Source organism: Macaca thibetana, chromosome 11 (assembly GCF_024542745.1).
Source record: "Macaca thibetana thibetana isolate TM-01 chromosome 11, ASM2454274v1, whole genome shotgun sequence".
Lineage (NCBI taxonomy): Eukaryota > Metazoa > Chordata > Mammalia > Primates > Cercopithecidae > Macaca > Macaca thibetana.
Window position 1 is genome coordinate 116,328,270 of NC_065588.1, and position 12,598 is coordinate 116,340,867.

At 46.2% G+C, this 12,598-nt stretch overlaps 1 protein-coding gene across 4 annotated transcripts in view; it reads left to right on the top strand.

Annotated features, from left to right (window-relative positions):
• BICDL1 (BICD family like cargo adaptor 1) overlaps positions 1-12,598 on the top strand; it is a 718,679-nt gene that overhangs the window by 326,427 nt on the left and 379,654 nt on the right. For 2 of the 4 annotated variants that reach the window (XR_007717641.1, XM_050747916.1), the window contains exons 5-7: positions 6,561-6,740; positions 7,460-7,678; positions 9,067-9,210. The exons of the other annotated variants lie outside the window; for them this stretch is intronic. Coding sequence is in view for 1 of the 2 variants with exons in the window: in XM_050747916.1 (XP_050603873.1) it covers positions 6,561-6,740; positions 7,460-7,678; positions 9,067-9,210 (543 nt within the window). In the remaining variant the exon portion in view is untranslated. The remainder of the gene's footprint in view (positions 1-6,560; positions 6,741-7,459; positions 7,679-9,066; positions 9,211-12,598) is intronic. 4 annotated transcript variants of the gene reach the window in all.

Genomic DNA, 12,598 nt, shown 5'->3' on the forward strand with positions numbered 1-12,598 from the left:
GATCATTTCTCCAATGTGTTCTGAGCCACTGGCCCATGGAGCAGTTTCACAGAGTTCTCTCTGGGTTAACATGACTGGAACACCAGGAGTGCTATTCTGGCCTCCTAGCATTTGTGAAATCTGCTAAAAGGTTTCAGAGGGAGCCTGTGACTCTCTGACTCAGCTCATAATGCTCTCTGCTGCTGTCTTCCCAAGCTCATGGATTTAGTTGGTTGGCATGGAGCAGAAACCCGAAGCTGCCCACTGAACACAGCAAGGTTTATATTCTGCTTCTGCCAGTTGCCAGAAAAGGCATAGACTGAACCCTTTGTGAACCTAATCAGTCTCTTTTTTTCCTTCCCGAAGGAAATTGCTTCATGGCCATATTTGTTCTTATTTGGGAACTGCTACCGGGCCTCAGCTGAATCCCCAAGCTCACACTTGACAAGAAACAACTCCCAAAACAAAAAGATATCATCACTCCAGTCTTCCCAGAAATAGAGTACAGCATCTGCTACCAAGATGCTTTGCTGGGCTGGCCTAGGAGGACCGGGGTCAGAAACTCAGAGTGCATTGCTTCCCTTTGGCATTCTCTGTTCATGCCAGGGAGTGCACTAGATTGCAACAGTGATATTTGTGCAGAGGTGGTCATCCAGGTGTACTCAAGCACCAGATGGGTCTCCACCCAAAGGCTAGGCGACAGAAGGTCCCACTGGGCTCATAGGTAGGCTGTTTGAAAGCCTTGGGGTATGGGATAAGGAAATATAGTATCTTGGGCTAAGATTACTTGTCCCTGCCACCATCAGCTAGGCTGACACCTGAGTGATGAACCTCTTTGAGGGAAAATGAATGGCTTTTCTCTCTCCATGTTTTTAGTATCTTCAGCTAGTAACTTTTCATATATTGATAGTAGTGCCTCAGTAAATGTTGAGTAGAAAATGGTGCTGGCTAAAGCTTTACAGAAGTTTTCAAGATGGAAAAGAGTTTGCTGATTTTTCAAGGTTGATGATGATAATAGCAGTAAACATTTGCGTGCCTCTTTGGCATAGAGGGTGCTTTTAGCATACGTCATAAAGCTGATATTGAGAAAAACTGAATCATTTATCCAAAGTCATGTAGTGAGTCTTTGGTAGAATCGAGACTGGAACCCTCTCATCTGCTTTACCTGTAGCTCAGTAATAACTTCCTGGTATCACTGGCCTCCGAAAGTCAGTTCCTGACCAGCATTTATTACCCTGTCAGGCTGCTTTCCTGAGGGTTGCTGACATACAGTATGGGAGGAGAAGGAATATAAGTATGGAGAAAGAGAAAAATGGCCCTTGCCTAAAAGAAACTTTCAGTTCAGCATGAATTTACAGTGAAAAGTCCTTATTTCAAATCAAAAATTAGGGGCCTAGGTAGCAGGAAAGAGGAAGGACTAGTAGGCCATCAGAGGCCTGACCAGCACTGTGGGCTGTACATTCTCTAGCAGCGAGAATCCCATCATGCCACATGCACTTGCTCACCATGTGCACATCCACTGTCTTCCTGTTGAACTTCAAGACTGAGAAGGTGTCATTCACCTAAGGACCTGCAGCAGGTCAGGCAGTACTCAGTTGATTTGGAAAATCTGCATTTACAGGCTGAATTCTCATCTTCCCTAACAATTTATCATTATAGTCCTTCAGTTCATGTGAAACTCTCAAGTTGCCACTAATTACCAGTGTCCTCCAGAAAGTCCTTTCTGTTGCTAAAATGGCCTGTACTGATACAGAAATAAAAAATCCAGCTTACTCAGGTAGCAGCTGAATGATCCTAAACCATACTTGTAAAATGTAAAGCTAGTGGCCTTGGAATGTACTTAATCCCTTGATTTTAAATCCTCAGACAAGGGTGAGGGATGGCTGAGCAGGCAAGGCAACAGGCCTGTCACAACCAGAGGAGCCCCCTTTTGATCTCTTTCACCATATAATTGGGGTCCTGCTGTCAAAAACAGATTTTTAAACAACTGATCAAATCCAACTGAGTTTTTTCAGACCTGAGAATAAGCATAAAAATTATTGTTCATTGAGCACCGAGTATATATCAAGTATTTTGCCAAACTCTTACTATCCAGTAAAGGAAATCTGTCTGTCCCTCTAAGGGCCAGTTCACTGCCCTGTCTCATACTGAGCTGGGCATTTTACAGATGTGTGCAGGGCCTAGTCCCAGCGACTGGGTGGATTCCATCAGCAGAGCACAGGCCCTGCTCACTGTGGGGCAACCCAGGAAGCAGGTGACCTGGAGCCTAGACCTTGCTCTAATGCTGACTGTGTACCATTAGGCAAATCACGTAACATCACACCATCCCAGTTCCCTCAGATGAGCGTAAATGTAGTGTACTATACAAACACAAAGCACTTGGTGTCATTCTCATTCATACATACAAGTATACTTAGTGTCACCTTTGTCATATAAAGAATGATGTTTCTTATTTTAAAGGCCTCTTAAATGTAATAGACTTCCCTTGTTTGGTTTGGTTTTTCTTCTTGTGTCTATCCAGTTGGTGAATCAATTGTTGACTGGAGAGTGCAGACCTCTCCTGGTCTTTTGTTCCCTTGCTGTTATCATTAATTAAGCACCTTTGAGTGTGCATGAGTAATTGAACTAATTTTGTCCAGTTTGTAAGAACTTGTACTTGTCTGTGCCTAACTTCCTCCTGCTGCGATGTGTGTGGAGTTGTCTAAAAAAATAATTATGAAGCATTTTGCCAATTTAATATGCCATTTGTAATTGTGCCAAATGCTTCCTAGGAATGTCTCCTTTTTTCCTGTAACCCTGATGTTTTTCTTTCTGAGTCTCCTCAAAACAGGTTGGAGAAGTTCCCACTGGACCAGCAGGTATTGCTGATCCACCAGAACTATGCAGAGCAGGCTTGCCAATCCTTTCTTCATTCTCTGGGCAGCCAGCCTCCAAACCCTTCCTAGTTAGGGCTATTCCAGATCACTGGTGCCGTTAGTCAATCATTTCCAAGTGCTGATGGTGAAGGTGAGACTCCCGGGACACCTAAGTGATTGGTCAAAGGCTCTGCAAGGCAGCTTCCTTCATGAGAACTACAGAGCTCTAAGTGGCTGCCAGCCACCCCAGTCTGCACTTCTGCAGGAGCCACAAGCCAACTCAGCCACGAGTCTGGAAAAGACCAGTGCAGTATCTACTTTCTTTTTAATGGAACAGAGGTGACCCCAGAAATGCTGTTTTATAACAGAATAAATTAGCTTAATTTAAATCCCAAGAAGTTCTCCCCTCCCACCACCACTTCCTGAAAGTCTTCTAAGGACCTGGAGTGGGGGGTTGCAGTCCACAGATATGAAGAGTGGGAAACATTGCTTCTGGGCAGATGTGGCATGTGGCATGTGGCCATGTTCCTAACTGCTAGCAAACTGATGACAATTCCACAATTAGAGTCTGCTGTATTAAAAGCAGGTTAGTGATGGAGTGCACAGATGAGAAGATAGCATTTAGGCCGGGCGTGGTGGCTCATGCCTATAATCCCAGCACTTTGGGAAGCCAGGATGGGCAGATCACTTGAGGTCAGGAGTTCGAGACCAGCCTGGCCAATGTAGGGAAACCCCATCTCTACTAAAAATACAAAATTTAGCTGGATGTGGTGGTGCATGCCTGTGGTCCCAGCTACTAGGGAGGCTGAGGCAGGAGAATTGCTTGAACCCAGGGCGCAGAGGTTGCAGTGAGCCAAGATCACGCCACTGCACTCCAGCCTGGGCGACAGAGACTCAAAAAATAGCATTTAGCAGTTGTGGCTGGGTCATCCCCTTATATTCAGCTTTAGTGACCTCCCCAGAGAGTTGTGCCCTGTTGTGAACTCCACACAGAAGGGGCCATGGAGAATGCAGTGGGGTGGAGGGGGTGAAGTCACAGCATGGAGAGAGAAGGAAAGGGTACTGCCCACAATTCCTGACCCCTGTGCTGCTGTCTCCTCTCTACCACTGGCACCATTCCCCTTTTCTAAGTTTCAGTTTTATCCTGACATAGTTGGACTCATTGATTTCTGTGGCTCTGCTAGCTCTAAAAATGTAGGCTTATGTGAAAATCTCTGAGATCATTTAAAAATCAAGAGAGAGAGGCTGGGAAAAGTCTAAAGGACATATAATATATATAATATTTGGCTTGCAGAATAGAGCTATTTGGAAAGCTATTGAAAAGGAATGTCTCCCAAGTAATTAGCTCTTTTCAGTCTTCAGAAAAGGACTGAGAGGAACAAACAGGTGAACGTGCAGGATGAAGGACTGATGTTAGACATGGCAAAACTGTGGACATTTCTGCCCATGAGAGTTAGAACTGAAGCTGTGGGACTTCCTCCCTTAGAGATCTTCAAAATAAGTTACTATCTCATCTGTTAATGTCTCTCTGGAACAAATGAGGTATGTGGAAACCGGAAAGACCCCTGGACTGGGAGTCATCAGACCAGTTCTGCTTCACAAGGGTTTTAGGAAAGTCACTTTTCACCTGTGGCTCAACTACCTGATGTGGAAGCGAGGGGCCAGCCTAGGGCCTTGCCTCTAACGGTTGGGTTGGGGTAGAAACTCTTGGTATTACTATCCAGATGCTACTCCCGTTTCCACCTCCAGCTCCTTTCCAAGCTACTCTTTTTTCCCTTAATTTTTTTTCATGAAAAGATATATATAGTAAAGCATACAAATCTTAAGGGGACAGCCCAATTAATTTTTACAAATACATACCTGTGTAACCATCATGGAGATCAATCTACAGACCACGATCAGCACCCTAAAAAGAATACTTGCCACTTCCTCAAAAGCAAACCTCTACTCCAACTTTTTTCTACCTCAGTGAAGTTTGGGAACATTTTATAAATAGACTCATGTATACTTTTTATGTCTGGCTTTTGTTTAACATTGTGTCTGTGAAATTTAACCATGTTGTGGCATATGGTAGTAGTATATTCTTTCGTTGCTGTGTAGTATTCCAATATGTGAACATACCACAATTTACTTATTCTATTTTTATTGGCATTTGGATTGTTTCCCATTTGTGGTTATTTGAACATCCTGTGTGTGTCTGTTGTGCACATTTCATTTTTGTTGGGTCTACAGCTGAAAGTGGAATTGCTGGATCATAGAATATATATTTAATTTTATTAGAAACTGCCAATTTTGCAAAGTATTCGTACATTTTCTACTCCCACCAGCATTGCCCCACATCTTCATCAACACTTGATATTATTTGTATTATTTATGTTAGCCATCTTGGTGAGACTCTAATGGTATCTCACTTTGTGTGCCTGTGTGTGTTTGATTTTTTATTGCAAAGGATTTCAAACATTCCACAGTGGCACAGTGTAATGAAGTCCAGCTCTGAAAACCACCAGTCCCTGCCCAGTGCTGCCCCATCTTCATAACATCCATTTCCTTTTCTCTCACGTTATTTTGAAGTAAATCTCAGATTTTAATAAGTTCATCTAGAAATAAAAAGTACTAACCTCTAAAAGATAAGAACTTTAAAAAATGTAACTCCAGTACTATTATACCAAAAAAAATAGCGTATTTTCTTAATACCATAAAGTGCCCAGTGAGTGTTCAGATTTTCACTTGTCTTATAAATGTCATAATTTTTTCACATTTTTGTTTGAATCAAGATACAGATTAAAATGGGCCTACACAGTGCGATTGGTTGGTATAACTCTTTTTTTTTTTTTTTTTGAGACGGAGTTTCATTCTTGTCGCCCAGGCTGGAGTGCAATGGGGTGATCTCGGCTCACTGTAACCTCTGCCTCCTGGGTTCGAGTGATTCTCCTCCCTCAGCCTCCTGAGTAGCTGGGATTACAGGCGCCCGCCACCATGCCCAGCTAATTTTTGTACTTTAATAAAGACAGATTTCACTATGTTGGCCAGGCTGGTCTTGAACTCCTGATCTCAGATGATCTGCCCGCTTTGGCCTTCCAAAATGCTGGTGTTACAGGCGTGAGCCACCACGCCTGGCCTGGTTGGTATAACTCAAGTCTTTTTTTATTTCTGTGTTCCTCCTCTATCTTTTTTTCCCCTTGCAATGTTTTTGTTAAGGAAATGGAGTTGTTTGTCCTGTAGAATTTTCTTTTTTCTTTTTTTTTTTTTTTTTTTTTTTTTTTGAGATGGAGTCTCACACTGTCACCCAGGCTGGAGTGCAGTGGTGTGATCTCGGCTCATTGCAACCTCCGCCTCCTGGGTTCAAGCGATTCTCCTGCCTCATTCCCCAAGTAGCTGGGATTTCAGGCGCCCGCCACCACACTCAGTTAATTTTTGTATTTTTAGTAGAGGCAGGGTTTCCTCATGTTGGCCAGGCTGGTCTCATACTCCTGACCGTAGGTGATCTGCCCGCCTCGGCCTCCCAAAGTGCTAGGATTACAGGCATGAGCCACTGTGCCCGGTCAGAATTTTCTAGATCTGGATTTTGCTGAGTGCGTCTCATGATGTAGTTTAACATATTCCTCTCTCCTTTTTATTTTTCTGTAAATTGGTGGTTGGACCCAGAAGCATGATCAGGTTGAGGGGTCAGTTTGTCTTGGTTTTTGTGTTTCGTAAACCTCAAACCATTTGCTCTTTCTTTGAAAGCTGCACCAAAGCCACCTGGAGCTTCAGGAGGTGCGTCTCTCCTGCCGACAGCTGCAGGTGAAGGTGGAAGAACTCACTGAGGAGAGGAGTCTGCAGAGCTCTGCCGCCACCAGCACATCCCTCCTGTCAGAGATCGAGCAGAGCATGGAGGCTGAGGAGCTGGAGCAAGAGCGAGAGCAGGTGCTGACCTGCCTGTCACCCCACAGGCGAGGCTACCTGGGGTTGCTCAGGGCCCGTCCTCCTCCCTAGCACTCAGCTGCCATCCTGGCAAGGCTGTGCCCCGTGCCTGTGTTAGCCCCTTGGCCTGCTGGCTAGAGTGTCGTGAAGCAGGCCCTGATGGAGCATGTCCCTGGCCCTCCATTTTCCACCCACCTTATCCATTAAGGCATTGAGCAGAATTGCTAGAGGACAGAGTATCATAGGCACAGCCAATTCCCAATCATTGTCACCCCAATTCCTCTTAGAAAATGCTTGTGCCATCAGCTCCGTACCTGTTATATTGACAGAGTTCCAGAGCCGTCATGATCCATCTTCTCCATCTAATTGGTTTCTTTTCACACTTTTCATAATACCCAGAACCATTCATGCCCCTGATTGGTTTCTGACTCCCACCAAAGTAACTGATTACATAAAGAAGTGCTTTATATTGCAAATGGAAGAAGCTAGAGAACAGGGAGAATAAGAATTTGGAGTCTGTATAGATGTACTTGGTTCAGAATAAGTATTATTTCTTGGGACCAATGAGTTAAAAAAAAAAACAACAACAACAGAACAAAAAACCCTTTCTCCTAGAACTGGTGTCTTGAGTATCAGTATTTTGGGTTCAGATGCTAGAAAAAGATGGCCGGGTAGCAGTCTTCTCTAGAGTCTGTAATGAATAGTAATTCTCTGTGGAACAGCTGAGACTGCAGCTCTGGGAAGCCTACTGCCAGGTTCGCTACCTGTGCTCACACCTTCGAGGCAATGACAGCGCTGACTCAGCCGTCTCCACGGACTCCTCCATGGACGAATCTTCAGAAACCTCATCCGCCAAGGATGTGCCAGCCGGCAGCTTGCGCACTGCCCTCAATGAGCTCAAGAGACTGATACAGAGCATTGTGGATGGCATGGAGCCCACGGTAAGAGGCCAGTCTGAGATGGTCCTTACCCCACAGGAGCTGGCTAGTGGGGGGTTAGAACCCAGTGCATAGGGTGAGGTCAGCCCTGGAACTGGAACCCTATAAAATATCTGCAAAAATTCTTCTGAGCCCTTATTGATTTTTTTGGATTTTGTTTTTGAGACAGTCTCGCTCTGATACCCCGGCTGGAGTGCAGTGGCACAATCTCAGCTCACTGCAACCTCTGCCTCCCAGGTTCAAGTGATTCTCGTGCCTCAGCTTCCTGAGTAACTGGGATTACGGGCATGCACCATCAACCACACCCAGCTAATTTTTGTAGTTTTAGTAGAGACAGGGTTTTACCATGTTGGCCAGGCTAGTTTTGACTCTTGACCTCAAGTGATACACCCATCTCAGCCTCCTAAAGTGCTGGTATTGCAGGCGTGAGTCACCGCGCCTGGCCACGAACCCTTATTTGAGAACACCAACTACAGCCGTGATGAGGCAGAGGGGCCAAGTGCCAGGGCTCCAAAGTCAGCTTCCTGCACACACCAGGTACACATGGAGCCTTTTTCTCCAGGTAGTGATGTACAGACAATGGGGGCTTCCAGTTTAAGGGCTTTCTTTGGAAACTTTGCATATAGAAGTTTGTATCTAAGTTAAAACTGTAAGTTGCTATTCTGTAGCCCTTTGGTCCTAGTGGTAGGGTTAGCTGTGAATTGGCAAAAGTAAAAGATCTGAAGCGTCCGCCAAAAGAATGTAAGTGAGCACAGGAAGTTGGGAAGATCAGCTCTAAGGGCCTTTTAGAATCCCACATGTGGCCACCTGTGGAGGAGAGGACTGTTCCCATGGGCATCCTGGGCAGTCTGGCATTTCTTCCAGCTTCATGACACATTTCTCCCTGACTTCCCCTCCACTCACACTCCCAGCTTTTGGGCTATTATTTATCCCCATGTTTCATCCTCCTACAGAAAAGTTGTGTCTTTCTACCTGTATTGGGTAAAGTAATATGAAGGGCAGCTGTTCTGTCTGACCATGCTGTATTGATTTGTGGGCGGTATCGTAATATGAGGCCAGGTCATTGTGGGAGAAGAGAGCTGTCAGAGTGTGGTGTGCTATTCCCGCCACACTGCTTCCTTTCCCTCAAGCCTGAAACAAAAGGGAACATCTGCTTGCAGGTTGAAATTGAGCAATCTCTCTTCTTGACCCCTTCTTTCCTTGCACCTTTTGTCTCTTCTCTCCTCCTTTTTCTCCTTCCCTCCATCTTCCCTACTATCTTTCACCACATCATTCCTCCACTCTCCCCCGTTTCTCCTCTACTTCTCTCCCCCGACTAACCATCTCTCTCCTGCCGCCCCATGTCTTCTGTACCCTTACCATATCTGTGGCTGTCTTTCTTTTGCTGTCAGAGCTCCCGGAGACTTGATGATGACTCCTTAGAAGAACAGATAAGGCAGACCAGTGAGGACTCGAGAGCCCTAAGGGAGCTCATGGAGGGAGAGAGGGGTAAACTGAGGCAAAGCCTAGAAGAGCTGCAGCGACTCCACAGTCAGGTGAGCACCCCCACCTTCAGTCCAGTGCAGGGCATGTGCACCTGCCCCTGGCTCCCTTGGGACCCTTGTGAGTTTCTCTCTCCCATTTCTGTATGAGAAGTGGCTCGCCTTCGTCAAATCATCAGGGAATGGTGACCTGAAGTTGAGGTAAACTGAGTGTCTTTAAGAGAAGAACCCAGTCCTTTAGTTTAGCCTGAAGTAAAATTGGCAAGGATAAGAACAGCTGGTCCTCCGTTTCCTCCAGTGACACTCTGCCTTATACAGAGCCAAAGTTAATCTGACTGGTAGATGCTGACAGCCCCTGGGCTACTTGTGGGTGCTTTTCCAGCAGCTGCTGGGCAGGGAAGTTTGCAAACCAAGGAACAATTGATCTTTACCGTACAGTTCCCTTTTGTAAGTGCTGTCACTTCTCTCAGCCTGTTCTTCAGCTTTAGAAGAACTTACTGCTACCCTTGCTGTTCCTTTCTCATTTGATCATGATTTCATCTTTCTAGAGAACACTGAAGAAAGACATTTATATTCTGATCTGAGAAACTTTAAAGGACTTATAGGCAGCTCCACTCAAAACGGAGCTTCTAAAATCTGTCCTAGGAGATAAATAAAGACTCTTCCTGTTGACTGTGGTCATGTGTAGAGGTTCTGTGCTGCTTGGGAGTAGGGGCTGGGGTCGCACCAAACAAGTAGTATCTAAACCTTGCTCCTGCCCCTCTCCTTCCCTGGCTCAAAGCTGTTCATTCCTTGCTGCTGCATGAGGTTTCTTTGAGACGGAATTTAAGTCTGCCTTTCACTTCAGTCAGTATTTCCTCTTTTTTTTTTTTTCTTTTTGAGACAGGGTTTCATTCTGTCGCCCAGGCTGGAGTGGCGCAGTCACAGCTCATTGCAGCCTTGACTTCTAGGCTCAAGCAATCCTTCCACCTCAGCTGCCCAAGTAGCTGGGACTACAGGCGTACGCCACCATGCCCAACTCATTTTTTTGTAGAGATGAGGGTTCGCCATGTTGCCTAGGCTGGTCCCGAACTCCTGGGCTCAAGAGAACCACTCATCTCGGACTCTCAAAGTGCTGTGATTACAGGTGTGAGCCACCACATGCGGCCCCAGTCAGTATTTCCTACATTTGAAATATCTTTATAGAAAGAAACTCCCCTTTTTGGGGGGTCATCCCATTAGTCTTCCTAATATTTTCTTGGAAAATATCGGGAGACCCACCTTTAGCCATCTACTGTCCTCTTCCTTCTGTGAGTGACCAGATAACAAGGACACAAAGATGCCATTTCAATCTGTGGCTTGGCCAGGCATGGTGGCTCACACCTGTAATCCCAGCACTTTGGGAGGCCAAGGCAGGTTGATCACTTGAGATCGGGAGTTCAAGACCAGCCTGGCCAACATAGCGAAACCCTGTCTCTACTAAAAATAGAAAAAGTAGGCCGGGCGCGGTGGCTCAAGCCTGTAATCCCAGCACTTTGGGAGGCCGAGACGGGCGGATCACGAGGTCAGGAGATCGAGACCATCCTGGCTAACACGGTGAAACCCCGTCTCTACTAAAAAATACAAAAAACTAGCCGGGCGAGGTGGCGGGCGCCTGTAGTCCCAGCTACTCGGGAGGCTGAGGCAGGAGAATGGTCTAAACCCGGGAGGCGGAGCTTGCAGTGAGCTGAGATCCGGCCACTGCACCCCAGCCTGGGCGACAGAGCAAGACTCTGTCTCAAAAAAAAAAAAAATATAGAAAAAAAAAATAGAAAAAGTAGCCCAGTGTGATGGCACACGCCTATAATCCCAGCTACTCGGGAGGCTGAGGCAGGAGAATTGCTTGAACCCAGGAGGCAGAGGTTGCAATGAGCCAAGATCATGCTCAAGCCTGGATGAGAGAGTGAGACTCTGTCTCATAAAGCTGTGGCTGGCTTGCAGCCAAACGCTGGAGACGTGGGTTAGGCAGCCACAGACATTCACCCGCCTGAAACCTAACTTCTTCAGCAGGTAATTTGGCCAGAGAGTGATTCAGACTCAGAGACAGATCTTCTAAACTGGAAAAATAAAATGCAGGAGAACGTTGGATCTGTAAGGTCTTTGGATTAATAAAAGTTTTGTTTATTTTAAAGCCTATTTAAATTTCCATAGGGTGCTTCTGTTTATGAGTTCTTTAATATTAACTGGTTTTGTTGTTTTGTTTCTCAGAAATGTAAAACTAGAACTCCACAGTGGATGCGGGGGGGGCATTATTTTATTCAGAAACATAAGCAAATTGTAGGTTGCCAAGATTCTATTGTAGAATATTTAGGAACCCATTTCCACGTGGAAATTTTTCTTAGAAGTTCAGCTGATAATGATTTAGGCCAATTCCTATGGATTCTCTTACAAATGGTTCACCAAGTGGAAGGTTGTACTCACGTCCCATACGGGGTATAGAATTGGACTTCTCCTGTAGGCCGTCTCCTCCCAAATGCTCAGTCAAAGCAGAAACCCCTCAGCCGCACTGAACCTGGCAAAGCCACCTCAGAGGAAGTAACACTGGCCTCCCAAGGCAGGGGCAGGGTGCAGACTGAGTCCCAGAATGACTGCAGAAATTGCAGCCATCACAATAGGCATGGCGTTCTGCATGCAAGGTTGGTTCAGCATCCACTGACACTCACTGTGTGCCTAGTGCTGCACTAGATCCTGAGAGGCAACAGATGCATGTGCAGGGCCCCTGCTCTCCAGGACCCCACAGTGCCGTGAGGACAGTCAGAGCCATCTCTGAGCCCTTTTGGAGGCAGGACCCAGATGTAGTTAGGTGGGACCGAGGTTCTAGCACACAGCTCCTGGACTGGGCTCAAACCCCATCTGATGGCTGACCCAGCCTCTGAGCCTGTTACCTGAGAGTGTTCTTTTCTCTCTTGAAAACTAGGCCAAAGGTCAAAGGTGTGGGGGCTGGAAGCCTACCCAAACTTTTAAATAAAGGAAAGTGGTTTAATTTGACTGGTAATTATTTTTTAGAAGCAAAATCCATAGCCAGACCTGAAGACTTGCTGGCACCCGTTACTGTTCTTAAGGAACAAAGTCCTTCATGTGGTGTTGTGCCCCCTCCTACCCTACCCCCATCAGTGGCAAGGAACTGCCTCCTTCTCTGTTCCCCATGTGGCCCGCCCCTCACCTCTGGTATGTGTGGAGCAGCTGCTAGGATGCAGGGGGGTCTTCTGTGATTAGTCTGTAGAATATGAACACATTATCGGTGAGGCCCTCAGCCAGTTCTCAGGCCTGTCACCCAGGTCGCAGGAGGCTCAGTCAGAAGCATCCCATTTCTGTTGTTTGGATCCTTCATGCTTGACTCGAGTGCACACTTGTTACTCCAGAAAGGGCATGAACATTCAGAGAGTGCTGGGAGCCTGTGGGCTTCACTCGCCAAATCTGGGTG